We start from the raw sequence: 24,422 nt of genomic DNA, 5'->3' as shown, positions 1-24,422 counted from the left end.
GTGGGCCTGCCCGCGGGCCTATCCCAGGCACGGGCAGGGTGCCCGGCCCTTCCCAAGGGGCACTCCACTCTGTCCTGGGAGGCCTGCAGCCTGGGCTGGGATGCAGAGGGACCAGCAGCCCCGCCCTCCTTACCCTGCCCGCTGGCCCTGTGGCTCAAGGGCTGTGAGGTGGGCAGGGGATAAACAACCAAGGTGCCCCTGCAGTGTCACAATCCCCCACCCTCATAAATGCTGCGGGTGGGGTGGGGCGGGCGGGGTGTTGCTCCAGATGGGAGGGGCCTGGCCCTACCCAGGAAGAGCTCCGAGGTGTTTAGGGAAAGGTCGGTGCAAACAGGGACCCGGAAGGGACCTACATGCTCCAACGCCGCGGCCTGTGGGCTGGGGACAGAAGGCCTGGCGGTCACCGCGTGTACCCCGGTGGGCAAGACCTCAGGTGTGCGGCGGCCGCATGGCCTCAGAGGGTCACGGGCTCCCAGCCTGGAGTTGGAGGAGAGGTCCCGCCGCGGGAGGGTCCGCCACTGGCTCTGCCCCGAGCGCAGAGGGAGGAGGAGGAGGAGGGAGGTGGCAGGCCGGGCAGGTGGGAGGGGCCGGCTGTCGTGAGGGGGGGGGGGGCCCGCCCGGCCCCATGGCCCCTCACCGCCAGTCCACCTTAAGGGGCGTGCTGACATCAGCACGCTGTCTCCGCCGGCGCCTGGGAGGTGGGATTTCCTCTGCTGCCACCGCTGCTGCCTGGGTCCTGCCCGTCCAGCCGGCCCCGCCCGCCCGGCCCCGGGGAGGGATGCGGCGGCGCGGCGCCCAGGATGCCCCGCAGCCCCGGGACGCGCCTCAAACCCGCCAAGTACATCCCGGTGGCCACGGCGGCCGCACTGCTGGTCGGCTCCAGCACCCTGTTCTTCGTGTTCACGTGAGTCGGCTGCGGCGCTGGGGCCAGAAGGGGCAGGGCTGCGCACAGTTGTGGACGCGGCCTGGCGGGACCGGGGCCGGGGTTGGGCTGGCGGGCTGGGCTGGGTGGGGGCACCAGGGCCGTGGACAACGTGAGACCCCACTCTGGGCCAAGGCTGATGCCACGAGTGTGCCCGTCCTGGGGTGCCAGGGACAGGTGAGTCCTGGATGTGAGGACACTGGTGTCCGACGGCCACCCTGTGAGCATACCAGGCAGGCCCTGGGTGCGAGGCGCCAGCCTGGGCAGGGGAGTGCGTGCGGGGGCTGCCCAGGGTGTGGTTGCAGCCCTGCCCTCCCCACGAGGGGAGGGGGGCCGCCCAGAGCCACCAGCCCTCCTTGCGAGGAGCCAAGGATGACTCTCGAGTGCCCTCCTAGCCGTCCGGCCCCAGGCTGGAGCCAAGTTCTTCCCGCGTAGATGTGGCCTGGCCCGGCTGCCACGTGCCTGCCCCATGGCCACCGCCGACGCTGGCCTGGCAGTGCGCTCTGCCTTCTCTTGACCTCCTTCTCAGCAAGGCCCAGTGGTCACAGCTGGAGGGCCCAGGCCAGGCCACACCCAGGGACACTGGCCTCGGTGGGCGCTGGGACCCTTGAGGCAGAGGACAGGCAGGTCCCGGGCCCATGCAGACCAGGGTAGGCGCTGACGACAGTTCCCTCTGCATTGTCGTGCCACCCCCCTCCCCAGGGCTCCTCAGGCACAGGGAAGTGTTGGGGACCCCAGGCTTCAGCCATGCAGGTCTGCGACCACCTCCTGCCACAAGTCCCAGTCTGGGACACAGCCAGGTCACCAGAGTAACAACCACTCTAGCCTTCCTGGGGACCTGAGGCTTGGGGTGGCCGCAGCCAGTGGGGCATCTGTTCCAAGGCGGGGGTGGGCAGGAGCCAGCTGGGTACCCTTTCACCTTAGCCGGGGCGAGGGCAGCAGCACAAGGACGGAAGGCTGCATTGGGCACCTTGGAGGTAGGCGAGCCCCGACCTGGAGGCTGGGCTGGGTGGGCACCACAGGCTGCCAACAGCGTGTTTAAAAAAGGCCTGTGTGGACAGGCTTATTTCTGGCTTTGGCGAGCAGACTTGTTCTTGTCACTCAGATGCTGCTGGCTATGAGGCTGTGGGCAGCGGGCGCGGGCCGAGGTGGGATGCGTCCCGCTGAGGCTTCTGGAGGGTGGGGCCTGGGCAGGGGTCTTGCGGGAGTCTCGGCTTTGCTTCCCTGCAGCCTGGTCTCCACTTGCTGGTTCTGGTTTCTCACTCCCCAAGTGCAATTCAGCATTTGTCCTGACTTTAAAAGGAATATGTGTTCTCTGATGAGAACTTGTGAAACGCTGGGAAAAAGTTCAACAAGCAACTGAGATCAACCCCACCCCAGGGAGCTCACCCACCTCCTCTCCCCTTAGGTGCACACAGGCCCCCTGAAGGGTGCTTGTCCTGAGCCTTCCCTTGATTTCAGAGGGTCCTTACTGTCCTGTGAACTCGACCCACCCCAGGGGCTGGGCATGGAGGCTGCCTACCCTCCCTCTGCTCTCACCACTTGGGTTCTGGGTTCTGGGTTCAGTAACCCAGCGCTGAGAGGTTCGGGGTTGCCTCAGGGCAGCACAGGCGTGCCCTGCATCCTGCCCTGAGTGACTCACTCTGCCTGAGAGACCAGGCGGAAGATGGAGGTGCAGGGGTGCTGGCCGGCGTCCAGGTGCAGCAATCATCTTGCCAAGGGACCCTCACTCGCCCCCCGGAACTGGGATCCCTGCACCCCACGGCCACATTCCTTGGCTGAATGGCCATCAAGGACCCTGGCCAGCTCCCAGCCCGGTTCTGCTGGCGTTGTAGTTCCTGAGGGAGTCTGCTGGGTGGCCCAGGCCCAATGACACCACCTACAGTGGGCTGATTCCGGGTAAGCAGGGGGCCAAGCAGTCCCCTTCTTGGGACAGGCCTCTCGTCACCCTGGTACCCACACCTCTGCCCTGTTACTGATCCCAGGTCCACTGCAGACTCAGACACCCGCTCCTGGGCCCTTCCCACCCTGCCCTCGGGGCCCCGCAGGATTCTGTCTGCTCTGCTCCTTGGACTTCACTGGAAGCTGAGTGGTCCCCGGCCCTCGCTCTACACTCAGTAAATATGAGTTGCCCCTTTGAGACAGGTCCACGTAGGCAGCAGCTCCGGGTGTCACTCAGGGTGGGGAGCCCAGGCCTAGAGGACCAAAGACCCATCCCTTGAGCCAGCTCTCTGAGGGGCTCGGCCAGCAGGACACTCAGATATGTCACCAGGAAAGGCTGGGGTGTGGGGAGGATGCCCAGAGCTGGGGGTGTCCCCCACCCTGAGGATGGGTAGCATGCCTCAGGGTAGGTTCCTGGTGGCCCTCCTCCTCCAGGAAGCCTTCCTGGGTTCTTGGTACAGTACTGTCCCCCTGGGCCCCAGAAGGCTCAGCGTCAGGCCGGGTCAGGTGCTGGGAGGGGTCCGAGAGCGCCGGGGCCAGGTCTCTGCCCCTGCCCCTTCCCCTTCCTCCTCCTGGAGCCACCTTACAGAACGACAGGGACCCTGTGAACATCAGAGGGCCAGGGCTGCTTGGTGGGATACCCATGCCTGGGGCCCGCACTGGGCTGTCTTGTCTCTGTCTGGGGCCAGTGGGCTGACTTCTGGGATGTCACGGCAGGTCCCCAGAATGGGCCTGAGCCCTCCCTATGCTTAGAGGCCCAGTCAGCCACAAGGCCCAGCCTAGGACAGTGAGAGTTCCAGTCCAAGACCAAGCCAGCCTGTGGCGGGCCTAGGTGGATGGAGCCGCTGGCAGGGACCATATGCGGAGGGGGACAGTTGGTGTTAGCCCCCTGCCAGGACTTGCTGTGTGTACCCCTGGTCCCCTGAGCTTCAGTTTCCCCATCTGCTTGGGTGTCTGTAGGGGGTGCATGTGGCCAGAGGCCCTGCCTGGCTGGACCAGGGCAGAGTGGCCGCAGACCCTCTGGTTCCGGGTGTCCCGTGTGTGAGCTTCATTAGTCAGTGTTAATGAAGAACCTGATTTAAGTGAAAACGTCTGAGTTAAAATTTTCCATTCTGCATTTAGCCGAGGCCGCATGCTACGCTGCAGAACCCCATCCTGCTGGGCGGTGTCTCCTGCCGGCCCAGGTGGGGCCATGGTGGAGGCTCAGGAGGGGGGCCGGCCCGGGGGAGGGGCCTGCAGTGTGTCTGCCACCAGTGGGCAGTGTCCAACCCCTGCCCGGCAGGGCGAGCCTGGAGCACACCATTCCCTGGGAGGGGAGTGGGGTGTCATCCCTGAGGGCAGAGAGGTGCTCCTGGAGCCTGGCACAGATTCAGGCGGCCGGAGCAGTGCTGCCTGCCAGGCCTCACCCACGGAGCTCGTGTGTCCTCACACATCCTCACACTTGCCCATCCCACAGGGAGCTGAGAGATGTCCAGAGAGGGCTGGGGTGTGGGGGTCAGTGGAGGAGGGGCAAGTCTGCATCTGTGTTTGTGCGTGAATGAGGGTACAAATGTGCCATTGTGTGCACGAGTGTGCATATCCGTACACACGTCGGCACACACGTGCCTTTTGTGTTGATCACATGTGCGTGTGTGTATGCATGCTTGTGCAGTATCCACAGTATCCACACATGTACACCTGGAGCATTGTGTGTGTCTGCGTGTGTGCTACACACGTGTGCATGCAGGGGTCCCTGCATGTTCATGTGGATGTGCGTGTGTTCTTTCGTCTTCTCCCCTACTTAGCCGTTCCTGGGCCCTGGCAGCATTGGCTAGTGAGCCAGGCCTTGTTGGGCATGACCCAGGCCTCAGCCCCTCTTATGGCACAGCCTGGGCGTAGAGGCCCCCGGGGTGAGGATGGGGGGACAGGATGCGTGGCAGTGCCTGATCCTGGGTCTGAGTGAAGCCTGGGGGGCTGGAGGTGGTGAGTGGAGGGTAAAGTGGCTCAGGTCCCAGTCAGAGAACCCATACCCTCCCAGACTTGCCCAGCACCGGCTAAAGCCCCACCCTGCCCTCCCCGGTATGTGCTGCCCACGCGTGCAGTGGGTGGGTGGTGTCCAACCTGGGTAGAGGTCATCTAGCACCTCACTGCAAGCGTTACTCTGTCACCTTGCAGCTGCTGCTCTCCCCAGCCCCACCCGTGTCACTCAGGGTCATCGAGGCCCAGGGAGGACAAAGCAGTGTGGGCCTCCGGGGAGGGGGAGGGTGGCCTGAGCTGCCCGGCAGGTCACTGCAAAGGGCCGGTGGGCAGTGGGCTCTCAACATCTTCCGGTAAAACTTGGAGGGCGATGATGAAGGGCCGCGCTCGGCCCTCGTCCCATGTCCTCCCGCCTTCAGCGCCCGCCTGCCTGCTGCACTTCGTGTCTGCATGTCTGTCCGTTCTCGGCCAGTTCCCTCCTCTCGAGAGCAGGCTGGCTTCCCAATGTGCGACAGTGCAGGTGCCTGAAAGCCACGTTTTCCTTTTGCACAGACTACGTGGTCAGCCCTCCCAGAAGGCGCGTGGGGAGCTGGCTCACAGAGCCAGGGTGGGTCCGCGGTGCCCACCTCTCCCAGGTTCTGGCTGTGCCTGGCTCTCTCTCACCTGTCTTCACCGGCATCTGGGCTCCTAGCCCCCTCCCACCCTGTTGGGAGACCATGCCTCAGGGGCCCACCATCATCCTGCCAAATGACATTGGATCTGAGGTCACAAACATACATTGAGCGCTGTCTGCACGCCAGGCTCCAGCGTGCAGGGATGGGGAGTGTGGAAGGTATCTGCTCTGGGCCGCCTGGGCAGGGGTGGTGGAGGAAGGCCTCCGGCAGAGGGACCCCGTGTCCTCAGGTTGTGCATCACTTCCACGACGGGTTCTGGAGAAGAGGAAGGGGCAACTCACGGCTCCCAGCCCGCCGAGTGTGCTGCCTGCCGTGGGAGCGGAATCTTTAAATAGCCTCTTGCTTTCCACTAAAAATAGAGAAGTTCCGCTACCATGGAGGTGGTTGCTGGGGTGGCAGGGCTGGCTCCCAGCCAAGGCAGGCGTGGGCGTGCCAGTGTGGCCGGCATATGCTGTGGGGGTGGGCAGGGCCACGGGCACGACTCACTCTGCGGGTGGCCACAATGCCCTATCCACATGGTCAAGTCTGGTGTAGGGGATCCCCACCGGCCCCCCAGCTCCACAGAGGGCCTGAGTGCGGGGAGGGAAGCAGAACCACTGGGTGCGCCCTGCTTATCACAGCAGCCATGGGAGAGATGGTGAGCCTGAAGCCAGAGGGGCTTCGTAGTAGCCTAGTGGGCAGAGACCCACCACAGGGTTGGGGCAGGGGGTCACAGGCCATGTGCCCAAGGACTGGCGAGTCTCCACTGAGGGGGTGCTCTGGTCAGGTCCTGCGAGGCCTGAGGAAGATGCTCTCTGTGCTAGAGTGTCCACCAGGGAGGCGTGTGAGACCTTTGCAGGGAGCCAGCAGTCTGAGAAGGCTTCATGGAAGAGGGGGCAGCCTTGGAGCCAAGTGGCGAGGGGTGATGAGAGATGGTGGAGGGGTGGGGGGCGCCATGCTTTTAGAGTCTCCAAGTATTCTGCACTGCCCTATGGAGAGTAAGGTGACAAACTAAAAAGAAGACGCAGCCTGGGCAGGGATGCACCCAGGGCCCAGGTCCTGAGACTGCACCCCTCAGGGAAGAGCAGGCATGATCCCCCCATACATTTACAGACCGAGGATTGGGGCTCCCCACACCACACCCCAGAATCTCCCTGGCAACAGGGCCCTGCCAAGCTGGGGACAGGTCTGGGTGAGGCCCAGGGCTGGCCTGAGCTGCCCGGCAGGTCACTGGCCTCTACCCGTCAGAGCACATGGGCAGAGCCAGCTCCTTTCCCATCCTGGGCTCCCACCTCCTGTCTGTGTCTCCCCATCCAGGGCAGGGGACCCGGAAAGATGCCCAGCTGGGGCAGGAGGACGTGGCTTGGCTCTGGCCTATGGGCCTCTCTGAGCCTCAGTCTGCTCAACTGGGAGTTGAGCTCCTAACAGGTGCTCAGGGGTGTCTGGGTCAGGGCTGACACACACGGAGCCTGTGCACAGCCCCTGAGGGTTGAGTAGAGAAGCAGGGGGCCCGTGGCAACAGTGGTCTCCCTGACTGCCATGCTGAGCACTGCACGTGTGTGGCCAAGCCTAATTCCTCTGCCCCGCGTCCCCTCCTCACACACCTGCCACACCCCCAGACCCAGCTCTGCACTGCTGTCCAACACAGGTGCCCATGGTTGACACGAGCTGTGTCCCCAGCCGTTCCTGTCTACAATGGCATCCTCTTCCTCTTTGTGCTGGCCAACTTCAGCATGGCCACCTTCATGGACCCTGGCGTCTTCCCCCGAGGTAGGGCCCTGTGCTGGGGCAGCTCATCTGGCTCATTTTTGCTAGAGTGTGAGTGGCTGACGAAGGAGACCCTGGCTGGGGGTGGTGTGGGGGGTGGGGGGCTGGCTGGAGAGGGGCTCTCCTGCCAGGGAAGTCATTTTCGTGCTGCCCCCGGCCCACAGCGGATGAGGACGAGGATAAGGAGGATGACTTCCGGGCCCCGCTGTACAAGAACGTGGATGTGCGGGGCATCCAGGTCCGTATGAAATGGTGCGCCACCTGCCACTTCTACCGCCCGCCGCGCTGCTCCCACTGCAGCGTCTGCGACAACTGCGTGGAGGTGACCGCCTGCCCCGCCCCCAGCCCACGCCCTCCTCCCCTGCCCGCCGTGTGCCCTGACGCGCTGTTCCTGCCCAGGACTTCGACCACCACTGCCCCTGGGTCAACAACTGCATTGGGCGCCGCAACTACCGCTACTTCTTCCTGTTCCTGCTGTCGCTCAGTGCGCACATGGTGGGCGTCGTAGCCTTCGGCCTGGTCTATGTGCTGAACCATGCCGAGGGGTTGGGCGCCGCGCACACCACCATCACGTATCCTTGGCCTGACCACAAAGGCGATGTGGACCGGGGATGCTTCTCACAGGGGAAGTCGAGGCTTGGAGGGGTGGGTCGGCAGCCCAGAAGTCCCCAGGGAGTGGGTCTCCTTCCCTGAGTGGGCAGTGGGGAGGGGGTGGGTAGTCTGTCCACAGGCGCCTGCTCCATCCTCACCCACGGCCGTTGGCCTTAACGGGCCAGCATGGCCGTCATGTGTGTGGCCGGCCTCTTCTTCATCCCTGTCATCGGCCTCACTGGCTTCCACGTGGTGCTGGTCACTCGGGGCCGCACCACCAATGAGCAGGTGCAGACCCTGGGTGGGGACATGCAGGGATGGGAGTGGGCATGGGAGGGTCCCCGATGGGCTGAGCGAGGAACCAGGGCTGCACAGGGACTGGTGTGGGGCGGGGCAGGGCAGGGCCGTGGGGGCCCTCGGCTGACGTGCAGCTGTGGTAGGGGAAGCTCTGGCCCTGGAGACCCCAGGTGGGGTTTGGCATGTGGGGTCTCACCTGCCCTGTCCCCCTCCTCACCCCCATCTGTGGGCACTGCAGCCACCAGTGAATCAGAGCCCAGAAATTCCACAGCTGCATGCAGGGGCAGACCCTGGTGACCTGGGTGGGGGGCACCCCTGGGCTGACCCTGCCCAACTCACCTCTGCGGAACCCCTGCTGTCCCTGCCTGTCCCCCTGCCCTCCTTGGCCAGACCCTGGCTAGCCAGGCTGGCTGAGGGGTCCCATGTCCACAGGTGACGGGGAAGTTCCGTGGGGGTGTGAACCCCTTCACCCGCGGCTGCTATGGGAACGTGGAGCACGTGCTGTGCAGCCCCCTGGCGCCCCGGTGAGGCCCGGCGGGTGTCCAGTGGGCCTCCTTGGGGTTTGGGGTGGGCAGCCATGGGCCCTCAGCCTGATCCACTTCTGCTTTTGGCAGGTGGGGTCCTGCCCTTGACATGCATTCTGGCCAGGTTGCCCTGGCCACTGACCCCTCTGCCCCTGGTGCAGGTATGTGGTGGAGCCGCCCCGGCTGCCGCTCGCCGCTCGCCTGAAGCCGCCCTTCCTTCGGCCGGAGCTCCTGGAGCGAGCGGCACCGCTCAAGGTCAAGCTTAGTGACAATGGGCTGAAGGCTGGCCTGGGCCACAGCAAGGTGGGGGCCTAGGGGTGGGGTAAGGGATGGGGTGAGGTGGGAAGCGGTCAGGTTGGAGGGGCCTAAGAGTAGAAAGGGGAAGGACTGGGTGGAATGGGGGAGGGGTCTAGGTCCCAGGCCCCAGGATGGAGTCCCCAGTTAAGCCCTGCCCGTGGCCTGTACCCTACACACCACTGACCGCGCCCCCTCCCAGTCCAAGGGCAGCCTGGACCGGTTGGATGAGAAGCCGCTGGACCTGGGGCCGCCGCTGCCCCCCAAGGCGGAGGCCGGCACATTTGGCAGCGACCTGCAGACCCCACGCCCCGGCAGTGCTGGTGAGGCGGGGTCGGCCAAACGGAGGGAGGGGCACAGACTGATCCCAGTCTGACAGTGGTCCATCTCCCCCAGAGAGCGCCCTGTCGGCGCAGAGGACCAGCCCCCCGACACCCGCCATGTACAAGTTCCGGCCCGCCTTTCCCACGGGTACCAAGGCGCCCTTCTGTGGGCCGGGCGAGCAGGTGAGGAGGCCTGGCCCTGCCCGGAGGTCCCGAGGCCCCGCCCCGGAGGCTCCACCCAAGAGGCCCCGCCCGGGAAGCTCCAGAGCCCCGCCCCCAGACTTCACCACACCCTGGAGGCCACGTCCCCAGGAATCCTACCTGAAGCCCCGCCCCAGGCCTCACCCCTGAAGGACCCGCCTGGGTCACAGAGGGTGTGGGCATCCCAGCTGGAGCTGGTAGAGGGGAGCGGGGCCGGGTGTCCTGGGAGGGGCTGGCGCAGGCAGTCCTAGCCACCTGGCCCTTGGCCAGTGTTGCCTGCTGGCTCTAGGCGCTGCCCCCGCGGGCACTGTGTGCCAGGATGCCTGGAATTCCACCATTAGTCACTCTGTAAGGTCCTCAGGGCCCTCGGGAAGGCTTCAGAGGAATCTGAGATTGTTTGAGGAAGCACATTTATTCTATGCGTTCACGTGGAGCAGCGGACGGCCTGAGCAGTCACCCAGACCCCTGAGGTTCCCAGGCTGCCTGCCTCCTTCATGCCACCAGAGGGCAGGCCCGTGGCTGAGCCAGCACACTTGGACCAGCCCCTCTCTCCCAGGGAACTCCCTCCAGGACTGATATCCCGTCTGACCCTGCCTCTGGGGCCTGCTGGTCAGGGCAGTGAGTCTGGGCCTCCCTGGCCAGTGTCCGGTGGCCCTTCTTGGAATGAGGGGGCTTAGGTGGGTTGCCTCCTTCCTGGGATTGTCCTGGATCCCATGGAGGGTCTGGCTTGTTGGTCAAGTGCCCTGAGGCCACATTTGTCCCCACCCATGCGCCTTCTGGGTTTTGAGGTTCTGCAGGCTCTTGTCCCAGTCCAAGTCTGTGTGCCTGGAATCACGGAGAATCAAAAAGTCCCCTCTCTGTCACTGTGGCTACCCCCTGGGCTGCTGGGCTCCGAGGGCACTGCCCTGCTGTCTGCTTTGCACTGCCCGCCCAGACCCTCAGCCGTGGGGTGCCTGGGAGAGGCCCTGGGTCACTGTGCGTTTATTAAGTCTCTTCGAGGTCCTGATCCCAAGGCTGCCCCAAGGCCCCTTCCTCTCCCTGGGGAGTTGGGCTGGAGCAGATGCACAGCCTTCCCTGGAGAGATACTGGGGCCCCCTGCTCTGCTCCACCCTGTCCCCACTTCCCTCCGTGGGGCGCAGGGGATAGAGAGCTTCTGGGAACAGCTCATCGGTTGCACCTGCCGCCACCCCTGATGCCACCGGGATTGCAACTTCCTAGTGGGCACAGAGCACCTGGTGAGCTGGCAGGGCACAGTGGGTGGGCCAAGATGGATGTGCGCCATCTCCCCCTGCAGGTCACGGGCACTGACTCCCTGACGCTGGGGGAGGACAGCATCCACAGCCTGGACTTTGCATCCGAGCCCAGCCTGGACGTCCCTGACTACCCGCCCAGCGGCCTGCATGCGGCCTACCCGCCATCCCCACCACTCAGTGCTGCTGACACCTTCTCAGGCGCCTTGCGCTCCCTGAGCCTCAAGGCCGCCAGCCGGCGGGGCGGGGACCATGTGGCCCTGCAGCCCCTGCGCTCTGAGGGTGGGCCCCCCACGCCCCACCGTGGCCTCTTTGCCCCCCACGCGCTGCCCAACCGCAACGGCAGCCTGTCCTACGACAGCCTGCTGAACCCTGGCACTCCCGGGGGCCACACGTGCCCGGCCCACCCCTCAGCTGGCGCAGCCAGCTACCGCTCGCCCTACCTGCACGCGGGGGCAGCGGGCGACCCACCAAGGCCCCCGCCCCGCAGCTTCAGCCCCGTGCTGGGCCTGCGGCCTCGGGAGCCCTCGCCTGTGCGCTACGACAACCTGTCCAGGACCATCATGGCCTCCATCCAGGAGCGCAAGGACAGGGAGGAGCGTGAGCGGCTGCTGCGCTCTCAGGCTGACTCGCTCTTTGGCGACTCGGGCGTCTACGACGCACCCAGCTCCTATAGCCTGCAGCAGGCCAGCGTGCTGTCCGAGGGCCCCCGTGGCCCCACGCTGCGCTGCAGCTCCAGGGACGACCTGGTGGCCGGGCCCGGCTTCGGGGGCGCCCGCAACCCTGCGCTGCAGGCGTCGCTGTCCTCGCTGTCCAGCGCCGTGAGCCGGGCGCCGCGGACCTCCTCTTCCTCCCTGCAGGCAGACCTGGCCAACAGTGGCGCCCCGGGGGCCCGGCCCGCCAGCGGCTCGCACAGGTCACCCGTGCGCCAGGTCCCTCCGTCCCCACCTAGCACTCCCCGCTCGCCCTCCTACGTGGGCCCCAAAGCCGTCGCCTTCATCCAAGCGGAGCTCCCAGAACCGCCGCCCTCGCTGTCTGTGCAGAGGTGGGTGCTCAGGGTGCGGTCAGCTGCCGGGCACAGGGCAGGTGTCTGGCTGCCTGCAGGGCCTCTTGGCCAAGCACGTGGGGGCTGCCCAGGAGGCCTGAGGCTACCTAGGGGGGTGGGCCTCACCCACCTTGGAGGATCCTGGCGGCCAGTGTGAGGGTAGCCCGGCTACATGGACGCCCTGGCATGTCCGGGGACCAGGGGCAGGAGAATTTGCATCTTGAGCCCAACACCCACACTCTCCCCTGGCTGGCACAGACCCAGCATGTGGGGGACCCTAGGGTTCTTCCTCTAGAGATGGTGCCACTGTCCATGTCCAGAAGGCCAAGTCTGGGGGACATCCTCCCACAGCAAAACATGCCACTGTGGGCACCACAGTCCTGGCCCTCGGGGGGCACACAGCCGCAGGAAGCAAGGGCTTCCCTGCTCAGAGATGGGCAAACCGAGTCTCAGAAGGGCAGGCTGGTCCCAGGCCCAAGTACAAGAGCTGAGCACCTGCTGGGCATGTTTGCTCACCAGGGCTTCACCTGGCTGCCGTGAGCACAGGCTCAGTTGACAAGGAGGTTCCTGTTGTGGGTGTAACAGGCCCAGAGGGGGCAGCTGTGGGGCAGCCCAGGGAGGGAGGGGCTCCTGCCCACATGAATGCTGGGCAGCGAGGTCCATGCTACTGGTCAGTGCTGGGCAGGCTGGAGGGCAGAAGGGCAGCCCCTCGTTTCCCTTGGAGGGAGCAGGGAAGAGGCCACATCGTCACCGCTGGGCTTCCCAACTCAGGGCACCAGGACAGGGCAGGGTCCAGGGACTCGCCTGGCCAGCATCCACCTGGCCTCCCTGTGTTCTGTGGTCTGTGCCGAGAGGCCTGGGAGGGGATGGCGGCCATTATGACATCTGTCTGTCCTGTGACAGCACTGCCCTCCCCTGGCAGGCTCTGCTCCCCCACCCATTTCCATGTGGGACCGTCCAGGGTCAGAGGCAGGGGCTGCCCAGTGCTCCGTCTGTGTCTGTGTCCTCTGTCCTCTTGCCTCCGCTGGCCCCTGTCCTGCCATGGTCCTGTGTTCACCGTGTGTGTGCGTGTGTGTGCTTGTTTTGATGCAGGGACCACCCTCAGCTGAAGACCCCCCCAAGTAAGCTTAATGGGCAGTCCCCGGGCCTGGCCCGCTTGGGGCTTGCCACCGGCCCCCCAGGGCCCTCCGCCAGCCCCGCCCGGCACACGCTCGTTAAGAAGGTGTCCGGCGTGGGTGGGACCACATACGAGATCTCGGTGTGAGGACTGACTGCCACCCGTCGCCGTGGCGCCATGGGAGCCAGGACCCCCCCCCCAGCGGCTGCCCCCACTCCCAACTTCTCTGCCCTGGGAGAGGAGGCCCAGGCTTGGTGTGGACGCATCAGCGGGAGGAGAACCACGCCTCCACGGGCCTATCCCTCGTCCTCGGCCTGTGCATCCACTCATCTGCTCACCAGGGCACGGCTGGGCCAAGGGCCATGAGGCTGCAGGATCTGCGTGTTGGTGGCCCTGCTCCCACGAGCTGGGGCAGCAAGGGGGCATGGACTGTACAGGTTGTCACCAGGCCAGTCCCTACCCACTTCCCTTACACATGGGTCACCATGGCCCAGAGATGGACAGAGAGGCCTGGGCCCCTGGCCATCCTCCCAGACCAAGGGCCCCACCGCCCAGCTGCTCCTAACCATTGCCTTTCAGGGACCCGCTGGAAGCTTGTAGCTTGGCAAGGCCCACTCTTCTGCAGGGAGTCCAGGCCCGGCCCACAGGCACCCAGCTCCGGGACTGCTCTGGGTTCTGACGGACAGGTGCACAAATGGACAGACGGACGGACAGCCAGCTGTGGGTGGGGTCCTGGCTCCGTGTGTCTCGTCTCGCCCAGCTGGTGGGCGCGTCCCCGTGTCTGTGCGCTGAGCTGCCATGCCACGTCCCATGTGTTCACGCTCGGGCCCCCGCTGCCCCCACTGCCCGGAAACTCGCTTTAATTGAAGCCTTAATCTTTGCTTTATGCTCTTGTGGGAGGTGACGGGGGCAGGGGGAGCGGGCACAGGAGGCCGGATGCCACCACAGGGGGCCCACGCGACCCTGAGTCCCCTCCCTGCAAACTGGAGACTCCCACCCGAGGCATGCAAAGTCCAGGCCCTGCTGGAGCCTGGGCGCCCACGTGGAAAGCACATCGGGGAGGGGTCGGAGTTTTGTCTGGCGCCAGGGACCCGAGAGTAAGCACACGGCAGCGTCCGCTTGCGTTGTGTCTGTTTTATGTTTTTATATCTACATCTATATATCTATAATTTTATTAAAAAAAGAAAAAGAGTCATTTCGATCCTTTCCTTGAGCAAGGCCAGGGGTTCCGGGCGGGGGCAGAGGGGGTCAGGCTCCGGGAGAGGTGGTGGCGGACAGTCCGGGCGTGGACGTTCTGCGTGGGTGTTTCCGTGGACTGAAGCCATGTTGGAGACCTGGTGGGTGGGGGCTGGCCGCCCCAGCGTGAGGCTTCCCTGGGTCTGCGTCATCCCTGGCAGTAACAGGGCATTTGGAGAGAAGCTGGGGCTGTAGCCGCCCCAGGGGCCCAGGATCCCAGGAGCAGGGAGTGCCCGCCCGTGCTGCAGCTGCGCGGACTGGAACTCATCTCCCGTCCCCCCTGCAAGTGTCTGGGGTGGGGACGTCGGGAATCCACAGCTTTTCAGGGGCTGGGGAACTGGGGCAGGGGCTGGCCCCGCGTGGTAGGCCAGCGGGTCCTCAGACCCTGAACCGGGCAGCTCTGCCCCTTGCTGACCTCCGCCTTTCTGCTTCTCTCTCACGGGACGCTGCAACCCGCAGGGGGCGGATCAGCACCTGCAGCCGTGGATGGGGGCGGCGTGGCCAGCCCAGGGTGCCCCCCGGCCTGCACCTGTGCCACCTTGGCCTCCCGGTGGACCGCCCGTCACTGCGGGTCCCCTGGAGCCCGGCCACTGGGGCGCCCCCCCGGGGGGCCGTGTGCCGTCTACACTCGGCTGCCTCCAGCCTCTTCCCCAGCCTCTCAGGGCCCGAGCGGGACACCAAGTAGGAGACTCCGGGGCCCAAGAGGCCAGGCTGCCGCAGACCCTAGGGTGTGGGCTGGGGGTCCCCTCTCCACCAGCTGCACCTTGACTGACCCCGAGCCCACCAGGGCCCGTGACCCTGTGCCCTCCCAGCTCAGGAAGTCCCCACCTGCTGCAGAAGGTCCGAAACCCCAGGTGGGGGCCCTGGAGCTGCTGGGACCAGCACAGCCTTCCCGGGTGTCACCATTACCTGACTCCTGCCTGACCAAGCACTTTACACGCCACTTCCTCCCAGGGAGCCCCGGCCTCTGTGGGTTGGGCTGGGTGGGGGTCTCAGGTCGCCCCTGCAGGTCACTACACTCCCCCCTCCCTGCACCCAGCACATGAACAGATGCCTTAAGCTCCTGGAGCCGCCAGCTGGAGGAGACCCCAGCCCACCGGCCCTGCCCGGGTGGTCTTCACTCCTTCACTCTGAGATGTTGCACCTGGCGAGCTCAGAGGGCCCTGCCACCCCCAGCCTTGCAGCCCCCAGCCGGCTGGGCCTGGATGCTCCCAGGGGCAGGGCCGGGCCCTGGCCATCCCCTCTGCCTGGGCAGCGGCTCTGTTTCTCCCACTTGGGGATGAGCAGCCACAAAGCTATTCTCTATTGTTCTAAAAGGTATTGCCCCGCCCCAGTTTAATGCACTAAATAAAATTTTTGGTGTTTACCTCCATGGCTCTGTCCACCAGCGTGGTCCCCCTGTCCTCCAAGCCTCGGGGAAGCACCAGGAGGCTGGACTGGACAGGGACCCTGGGATGGGGAGGGAACAGGAGCCGGGGGCTGGGTGGTGGCTGGGCCGGTTTGGGAAGGGGGGTGGTCGGCCAGACAGGGACGTGGGTTATGTGAAGGGTCAGCAGAGCCTGGGCTGAGAACCTGATCCCCGAGGTCCGCCAGTCCCAGGGGTGAGGCCTGAGGACCTCACTTTCAGTGGAGGACCTCACTTTCCCTTCTGCACACCTTCTGCTCAGAGCCCTTCTGGTGGCCAGGGCGGTCTGGGGGCGTCCTGCGGAGAGGCTGCCCTGGCAGCGGATGGGGCTTGGGGGATGAGGCAGGGGCGCCACCCCTAGGGACCCTCACTGCAAGACTGGCCTCAGAAGGCGGCAAAGCCTCCTGTGCCCCGCTCCCGTTTCCATGGAAACAAGTGCACAGGCCTTGTGTCACTACTATATGTCCAGCTGCAGGCCCAGCCCTCAGGACAGACCCCGCCTCCACCCTCCTCCAAGGCGCCGGGCTGGGAAGATGCGTGGCAGTGCCATGAGCGGGGACTGGCACGGCCGCTGGGCACCCTGGGCCACACCGGCCGCCTTGCTTCCTCCTTGCTGGGGCTGCTGGGCCTCCGGCCTAGAAGGGCAGGAAGTCGTCCACCTCAAGGCGCAGGAATGGGCCCAGCAGGGTCCGGAGCTTCCAGATGGTGGCGCGGCTCAGCAGGGGCGGCACCAGCCCCTCGAAGGGCGCGGGGTCCACCACGTACACGTAGGCGGCAGTGCAGGCTAGCAGGGCACCCAGCAGCAACCTCAGGGCCAGCAGCCTGTGGACGGCAGTGGTCAGGGGGCGGGGGCGCCCAGGGGACGGTCCCTGGGGACTGGGTTCTGCCCTTGAGCTCGGACAGCCACCTACCAGAGCTGGCATTTGAGGCCCTCGGAACATCCCAGCTGCGTCCGCGCCTTCTGCAGGAGAGGGGCTGAGTCAGAGCAAGTTCCTACTCTCTCCCAGGACAAGGGTGATTCTGGTCACAGGGATCCTCTCCCGCTCCCTGAGTGGGGCCTCCAGGGAGAGGGTGGGGTGGGGGACTTACCCCTATGCACACCATCTGCTGCTCCTTCCTGACCTGGGTGCGGCACTGGGCCCGTTCCCTGGCGGGGGGGTGGGGCGCACAGTCAGTGCCACGTGTACCCCCCACCTCAGCCTGGCACCACCTGGTCTGGTGCAGGGGAATTGGGGAGGGGTCAGGGATTGGTCCACCCCATCCTGACTCGGACACCTACCCCCATCCTGGCCCAGCCAGGCCCTGCTCGCTCCCAACCCTGCACATCACCCCAAAATCTCCAGCTGGATGTCCTCCATCTGGTTCAGCACACCCCGGATGTCCTTCTTGAGGTTCTGGGGGGCAGAGAGGGTAAAGCTGGTCCCCCAACCCTACTGCCCCCACCCAGCCCCCTCATCCTCTGGGTGTCGCCTTCAGGGACCTACCAGGAGCCCGGTGGCCTGGTTGTTCAGGGCCATGTGTACTTCGGCCACGCCGTCCCACACCTGGTGGGAGGGTGGAGGTTGGGTCACGCCCCAAGGAGCGGGACCCACGCAGGATGCATGTCACAGGTGGGTGCCCCAGCACCCCCTCCCACCCTTGCAGGTGGGCACCTCGGTGATGGTCATCTTCTTCCTCTCAAAGGACAGTCGTATCTGCTGCAGCTCGTTCTGGGGGCAGGCACAGTGTGGGCAGAGGGAGGGCTGGCGGGTGGTCAGCTCCTTCCTCCCCGCGCGCCCCCGGTCCCTGGGGCCCACCTGGGACTGTTGCACAAAGGACTCTTTCCCCCGGCACAGCTCCTGCCGCAGCAGCTGCAGAGGGGCACTGTCCTCCAGGGGCCGGGCACTGGCCTGCTCAAGGGGCTGCAGAGGAGCCACCGGCTCAGCCCCAAGGCCATCGGCAACATCCGTGGTCAAAGACTGCTTAGGAGTGGGGTGGGGGTAGGGCATGGAGCCACAGGGAGCTCCCCAGAGCCTCCCATTGTCCTGCTGGGGCTGCACCCTGCCACACACTCACCCAGGTCAGGGCCGTGCAGCTCAAGTGCTCCGGGCACAAGGGCAGGAACTGCTGCCCTGGCCCCAGGAGGGCCCCCAGCTGCTCCTGCAGGTCCTGGTTCTGCCTTTTCTGGGGGTGGCGGCAGAGAGATGGGAACAGCCACTTCACAGGCAGGAGGCCGAAGGGGGCGGTGGTGGAGGGCTTGGGGCCTGGGAGGGCTGGGAGCGCACTCACCAGATTCTGGTTCTCCTGCTCCATCTGGAGAAAGGACTGCTCTGCAGGCCCCAGGAGTACGCTCTGGAGCTGGGAGGGGGCTGCCCTGGGCGAGGCCGGGGTCCCTGACCCCGGGGTCAGGGGCGGGCAAGGGCAGGATCTGGGCCCTGAGCTGGGCCCCGCCCCCTGCCTGGGTGTCCCCTGCTCTCGGCCTGAGTGCAGGGGCCAGCCCCACTCCAGCCCCATCTCTACTTGTCCTTGTCTCGCCCCCGCCGGGTGGTCTCGCGGCCTCTGTCGCTGCATCTCTCCCTCTTCACCTGTGATAAAGTTCCCAGGTACTTCGTCACCGACCCTGGGCCCCCCACCCCCTGTCCCCGGGGCCGGGAAAGGCCTGGCAGACTCCACTGAGTGGGTGGAGCTGAGAGGCATCATGCAGGGCCACCTTACAAACCCCTAGCAGGGTGGGTCCAGGCATCCTCCATGGCTGCTCGAAGCTGGGGGTTGGGGGCACTGTGGGTGGGAGTGGCCACGGGGTCCCAGGGTTTTCGGCCCCTCCATACCTCCCTGTGACCCCTTCCTGACCCCAGGTCCAGGCTTTGTCCTGGCCTGACCTGCCACCCTCTTACTGAGGGCCCTCTGGGTGTCATGGCTCACAGGTGCCTCAGGGACACCTGTCACAAAGGCCTGGGCATGGCCAGGGAGGTCATAATGGGCTGGGGCGGTGGTCAGAGCAGGGCTGGCAGGGCCCCTCCCACCATGTCCCTGTTCCTCAAGTAACCTCAGGGGGTCACCCCCTCTGCATCATCCCCACCACACCCACCTCAGCTATTTTCTTAAAATGTACAGCAGATCATGCAGACACGTGGTTAGAACAAAGTCAAACAACAGGAAGTGTCCAGTGTGACCCTGCCCCCAGCCTGTGATCCCAGTGGCTGAGATCTTTCTGGAGGTGGCCGCACGTCTCATGGTCTCTCTCTCTTCACACAGAAGAGATCATCCTACAGCCTGGCTTTTTCATGTAACGTATCTCCAAGTTTTTTTTAGAAATCATTTATTGAACATTCGATGGTCCTGCAAGGACTATTATTATCCTCTCCCTGTAGGCGAGGGACTGAGGCCTGAAGACACTTGCCTGAGGCCATGGCCTATTCAGTGATGGGACCAGAGTCCAGCCTGCTCTTCACCACTTTGGGGGTCTTTTCAGTGACAGCAGAGCGCGCCTCTCATGCAGAGCCAGATCCAGCCCCTGCCCCCCAATGGTTTCTCCTCCCTTCTTACAACATTGTGTTGTGCTATCTGCCCCACTGCATCCCCGCTGCTCCTGGAGCCCCTGCCTCACATCCTCCTCTTTCTCAGTTCCCTCCCTTGTTCTGTGGAAGCACATCCTCAAGCAGCATCCTCAGAAAGGTGGGTCGGTGGAAACCCGAGTGCCTGTGTGGTGGAAACAGCTGCAAATCCCTCCTGTCCCCGGGTCCTTGGCCCTCTGCAATGTGACCCTGGGCTCTGGGCTAGCCTGGGAGTTTGCTTGGGCCAGTGGAGTCTTACCAGCAGAGGCCTGAACAGTGCTTGTGTGTTGGGCTGTGACTGTCCTGCTGCTCTGGGGACCCTCTGTGGTGGGAGGGGGGCATGGCCTTGCTCTCAGATACCAGGTCGTGGGGAGGGAGGCTCTGGTCATCCCAGCGGGTCCCCAGCTGCCAGAAGCTGGGTTGAAGAGCCCAGCGAGACCACAGAGACCCACCCCGTGGGGCCGGCCAAGTCGCCAAGGCCTGACTGACTTGTGCTTGTTTTAGCCTCTGAGATTGGGAGCCATCTGCCCCTTGGGACTAGATCATGAGACACCTCACAAGTCTGAAAGCATCTTACTCTGACCTCACGCTTGTTGGCTGTGAGTTTGGGCAGAGTCAGCTCAGAGGGCATTTTCCCACAGGAATTCAGGGGCCCCACAGTCCCTGGAGCTGCTGCCCACAGGCCATGCTGCGATCATGCTTTAAAATTTCAAGACATCTCCATTGTTCTTTGTGTGCCCTTATTCTTTTTTCAGAGCTTCCTGTTCTGTTTTAGGGATAACGTGGATTTTGGAGGGAGGGGAACTTTTGCTTCCTGCTTTTTCTCTTTGTGGTTCTTTTTTTCTGTTTGGTAGGACTTCCTATTAGGCCCTGTCCTCAAATGTCTGGCTTTTCTACTCCTGTGCATAGGGGGCAGGATGGAGCTGAGGAGTTTCTCTCCCCGTTAGCAGCTGGGGTGTCCCAGAGTCAGTCCCCTGGAAGGAAGGCTTCCTGCCTCTGGGCAGACATCTGGAGAGGGGGACAGCTTGGGGAGTTTGCCTGGCAGTCCCCGTGTCACCTGCCGTCCCTCATACATGCTGGAGGCCACCCCAAGCCGTCCCATAGCCAGCCCAGTTTTGCTGCCCTGCCTCATCCACACCCAGGTGATGTCAGACCCTGTCCTGCTATGTCAGTCCCCGCTTCCCGTCTGAAGAAGTCTGTCAAAATCCCTTATCTGCTGGTGGTCTCACTCCTGTCCTCTTTGTAGGACAGATACACTACAGGGGCTGCCGGACGGGGGCCACCCACAGAGGAGGGGGCATGCACAGCCCACAGGCTGTGTCCACCTGGACACAGGTGGCCCAGCCCCAGGAGGTCACTCTGTTTCTAGGGGTGCATCTGTGAAGCATTAGCAACAGGCTCTGGCTGGGGATGGGCCGGGAAAGATGGGCCTGGAGCCTCACTCAGGCATCAGCGGCCCCCTGAACTCTCCCCTGAGCAGACTCTGCTTAGCCACCAGGGGAGGAGGGGGCCTCCGGGGTAGGGCAGGGGGTGGCGCCCTGTCAGGTGACAGCAGGTGCCTGGGAACGTTAAATGGGGAGAGGGAATCTCCTCATGGTGACTGGGGAACCCCTGTAATAACAGCAAGGACAGTGGCGGCAACCCGGGGACTGCTAGCAGAGGCCTCAAGTCTCAGGAGCCAGGCAGGGCACCCAGGCGGGGCTGCAGGAGGGGGTGCCTGGGACACCTGATGACACAGGAGCCTCGGCCCCACCCACCGTGTCCCAGCCTGGAACCCCATGCTCCTGGATGCAACATTTACCCTGGCTGCGCCCCATCTGGGAAGTTTGCTGGTGGCTCACAGCCCAGCCCTGAAGAACCCAACACCCTGAAACCTTCCTCACACCCTCCCTGTGGTCCTTGCTAAGTGGCCCTGAGCTTGAGAATGGCCCAAAGGGTGGGGGGCTCTCAGAGGGAACCTCAGCTTTGGTGGCATTTCCACAAATGGGGACAGGTAAAGTAATGTATGTGGGGCACCCTGCAAATCCGTGTTGATTGGGGTGGGGGTCTGAATTGAGTCAGGGCTCCAGGATGGGGCGGGGGTTAGTCTGCATCGTCAGATTTCCTTGCCATGGCGGGAAGCGAGGCTCAAGTGCGTTGTGGAAAGAGCCAGGCCAAGGCCCTTCTTGTCATGCAGCGTGCACCTCCCTGGACACCAGTTGCCATGGCAGCTGCTTCCTGCCCAAGTTGCCATGACGCCCAATAGCCTCAGGGAGCCTGGAGCCTGTGAGTAGGGGTTGGGCTGCGGAGGGAGAGGAGGTGTGGAGGCCCGCGCCCTTCCTGCTCCTGCCAGGACTCACCGTGGCCTCAACATTCAAGACCCCACGCTTATTTCCAAAGCTGGGAAACAGACCTGGAACTTGGGGTCCCTGGACCAGCCACAGACCCTCAGGAGGAGCCCCATCTCTGTATCCCCTAGCCAGGGCCCTGGCCCAGAACCACCCCCTCCAGCCCTCAGACCCTCAGGCCCTGCAGGCTTCCTGGAGCAGCCCCAGGCTGGGGATCACCCCCTTCTCTGGGGCTTCAGGTCACTCTTGGGATCTCACCTCCTCCCTGGCGGTTCTCCTCCCAGAGCCTCCCAGTTCTCCTGTGCTCTGAGTTTGTAGCAGACACAGATGGCCTGAGGCTGGGGCCCATGGGGCTCTGAGGGTGGTCTTGTGCCCTCTTGGGGCACAAAGGGGTGGTTAGGCCCATAACCAGGAGGACAGGTCCACTGGGTGTGACTGCGTGAGGGGGGGCGGCCTGGGGAGTGACCGCCCCACCCCAGGGCCAGAGGGCAGGCACACTGCAGGCAAGTGGTCACAGGCAGCTGAGCGCTGGGCAGCTCCCTCCCCTCGCCAGCCTGTGGGGCAGCCCTTAGGGAGGGAAAACAGGCTGGGGGTGGGCCCTGGGAATGGGTGCAGGTGAAGGTGAGAGGAGGTGCTGGGGGTGGGCCCATGGGGTCCTCCCACAGTGGTTCTATTTCAGAGGCTGTGACTGAGCAGCTCCCAGGGCATGGGCTTGGCAGGCCATTTGTCTCCCCTCCCTCGGTGACTCTTTGGACAGCTGCTGCTCACATTTTCTATTTAAGAATCAGAGGAGACTGTACATTTGAGATTCACCATGAGATAGTGTCAAAATGTATTTTATCATAAGATCTACAAATAATTTTCTGACAAATCTGTGATACCGTATATGTGTAACGTAAAATCACAACCATGGAAACTGTTACTTTGGAAAACTATGCCTAAATCTAAGTATGATTGGAGCTTTAAAATTTTTTCCAGTAATAATGCTTGTTACTTGTTCACTTATTTTGTCAAGCAGAAAATCAATAACTGATACTACAGATTTAAGCAAAATTTATGAGAAAATTATTTCAAACTAAGGCAATGCTCTCCATGAGCCTAACTTTTATCTGCAAATTAGGAAAGACTTTTGATTCAATCAGTGATCAGACCCATGGATCATTGGTGCAGGAAAAAAAAAAAAATCAGAGGAGATAATGTCAAGGAAAATACTCTCTATAAATTACCATCAGCCAGGGTGTTGAGGGCTGAAGCCTGGGGAGGTGGCTGCGCTGCAGCTGCAGGGCCCCCTGCACCCCAGGGTGGGTGAACTGGGTGTGCCTACCCTGCCTGAGCCCAGAGATCCCCCCCAAGAGGGTCTCACCCAGCTAGGCTCACCCTCTTTTCGATACCCCCATGCCCATCTGCCCCTGATAGCCCGACAGTGGTGCCCGGGAAGCCAGCATGGCCAGAGCACCTGATGGTCAATGCTGGGCTCACCTCACCAAGTCCATACTGCGGCCAGAATCCATGACATCTGCCCACCTCGCTCTCCACCCTCTGCCCCTAGCCAGCTCTTGCTGGGCCGTGAGCTCCTGGGGTCCATCCCTGAGTCCAGGCAATGGGCCCAAAGGGGTTGAGTGAGACTGGGGGTAAGGTGAGGGACGGAGACCTTGGTGCCAGGCGCTCCCTCCCTATGAAGGACGCTCCATCCTCTCCCTGCTGGCCCTGTGTGGGTCCCAGGATCCACCACCAGATGGCGCCAGAACCCTGCAGACGGGCTGCAGGCTTTGGGGAACACCAAACCCAGGGCAGGGGGCAGCACTGGGCTGAGGAGGAGCCAGGGGTGGTTCCACAGAGGCCTAAGCTTCTGGCAGTGCTGGGGGAGAAACCCCCTCCCCACTTGGATCTGCAGTTCTGTAGGAGTCTGATTGCCTCCTGCTGGTTCCATCCCACTGTTCACACTGAAATAAATGACCCTGGGACTCACCCCCCACTCCTTCTGGCCCCTTGCCTGCTCCCTCCCCAGGGTTTGGGCTCCCAGAGTGGGGGGGGGACTTCCCCAGTGTGGGAACCCCGCCCCACCCCCTGCCAGCAGCCCTGGGCTGGCCACATGATGCCTGGTTGTCAGTGGGCAGCCAGAGTTGGTGAGGGGGGTTCCAGGTTCAAGGCTGTGAGGCCTTGGCTAGAACGTGGCTCAGGAGCTGGGAGGTGAGAGCCCATCTGCAGGGGGCAGGCTGGGGCGTCTGGCACCCTTAGGGGGCCAGTGCGGCAGGGGCAGGTTGTGGTCACCTGCATGGTCTCCAGGGTGTCTGGGAAGCTGTGCAGGGGGACAAGGAAGGAGACGGAGGGGTTGGGGAGAAAGAGCCCCCACCTCCAATCGTTGCCTCAGCCCCCAAGGCAGCAGTGGCGGTGGCGTGGGGATGGGGGACGCTGATGCTCTGTGCCCAGAGATGCTGCCCCAAGCCTTGCCCTGGGGTTATGGGCTGGCTGGGCAGCAGGGCACAGCCACTGTTTGGGGGCGACCACGTGGTGCTGGCACAGAGAACAGGCCTGGAACCATCTCTGCCTCCCACAAGATCATCAAGGTGGACACACCGGATATTTGCTTGCGTGCTGGGGACAGGGCCTTGGACGGGTTCTCAGTGCAGGCTCTCCGGACTTGGGACTGGACCCCCAAGGCTTCTGCGTCTCAGCCCTGGGGGGGCCCAGCCCTTTCTAAGGCCTTCAGGCCCCTGGGCAGCCACCCTACTCTTGGAGCCAGGCCAGGGGTCTGGGCTCTGTCCTGGTGAGATGGGGTTTTGGGGTGCGGAACCGATTGCTGAGGTGGTGAAGTTGGCTGTCTGGGCTCTGGGAGTGGGCCTCAGAAGTCGGAGGGAAGTGGGCCAGGACTGGGTCATGGGTTGGGGGTTCCCGGGTTGGGGCCTGCAGGCTGGAGGGGACACAGGCTCTCTCAACCCTGGGCTTTTGGGGCCTGAGCCTGGCTTCCTTCCCAGGCAGGCTGTCCCTTTAACTACAATTCCTGCATGAATGGGGAGATGTGATGAGGGAGTGTCAGAGC

General features: G+C 63.9%; 2 protein-coding genes across 7 annotated transcripts; one reads left to right on the top strand and one right to left on the bottom strand.

Moving 5' to 3' along the window:
• The first annotated feature begins 655 nt into the window (after window positions 1-655).
• On the top strand, window positions 656-15,422 carry ZDHHC8 (zinc finger DHHC-type palmitoyltransferase 8). 6 transcript variants are annotated; one of them, XM_057527068.1, is made up of 11 exons: window positions 656-904; window positions 7,121-7,242; window positions 7,404-7,561; window positions 7,639-7,811; window positions 8,016-8,118; window positions 8,560-8,651; window positions 8,813-8,954; window positions 9,148-9,268; window positions 9,342-9,451; window positions 10,764-11,764; window positions 14,577-15,422. In XM_057527068.1, exons 1-11 carry the CDS (start codon window positions 801-803, stop codon window positions 14,800-14,802), a joined length of 2,352 nt encoding a protein of 783 aa, XP_057383051.1. In that variant the 5' UTR covers window positions 656-800; the 3' UTR covers window positions 14,803-15,422. The 6 variants fall into 6 exon arrangements, with proteins under 6 accessions (XP_057383051.1, XP_057383047.1, XP_057383050.1 ...); XM_057527067.1 differs by lacking the exon at window positions 14,577-15,422 and adding an exon at window positions 12,857-14,072 and having other exon boundaries at window positions 657-904; window positions 7,404-7,477; XM_057527066.1 differs by lacking the exon at window positions 14,577-15,422 and adding an exon at window positions 13,461-14,072 and having other exon boundaries at window positions 659-904.
• A 735-nt stretch (window positions 15,423-16,157) lies between these two features.
• On the bottom strand, window positions 16,158-18,327 carry CCDC188 (coiled-coil domain containing 188). The gene is given in 9 exon segments (XM_028162349.2): window positions 16,158-16,344; window positions 16,434-16,483; window positions 16,612-16,669; window positions 16,852-16,916; window positions 17,007-17,066; window positions 17,175-17,231; window positions 17,319-17,423; window positions 17,578-17,685; window positions 17,791-18,327. Coding segments are annotated over 9 exon segments (1,227 nt in total).
• Between the last annotated feature and the right edge of the window lie 6,095 nt (window positions 18,328-24,422).

This window comes from Balaenoptera acutorostrata, chromosome 13 (assembly GCF_949987535.1).
Source record: "Balaenoptera acutorostrata chromosome 13, mBalAcu1.1, whole genome shotgun sequence".
Lineage (NCBI taxonomy): Eukaryota > Metazoa > Chordata > Mammalia > Artiodactyla > Balaenopteridae > Balaenoptera > Balaenoptera acutorostrata.
Note: the sequence above shows the minus strand (reverse complement) of the source record. Positions and strands in the feature narration are given on the sequence as shown.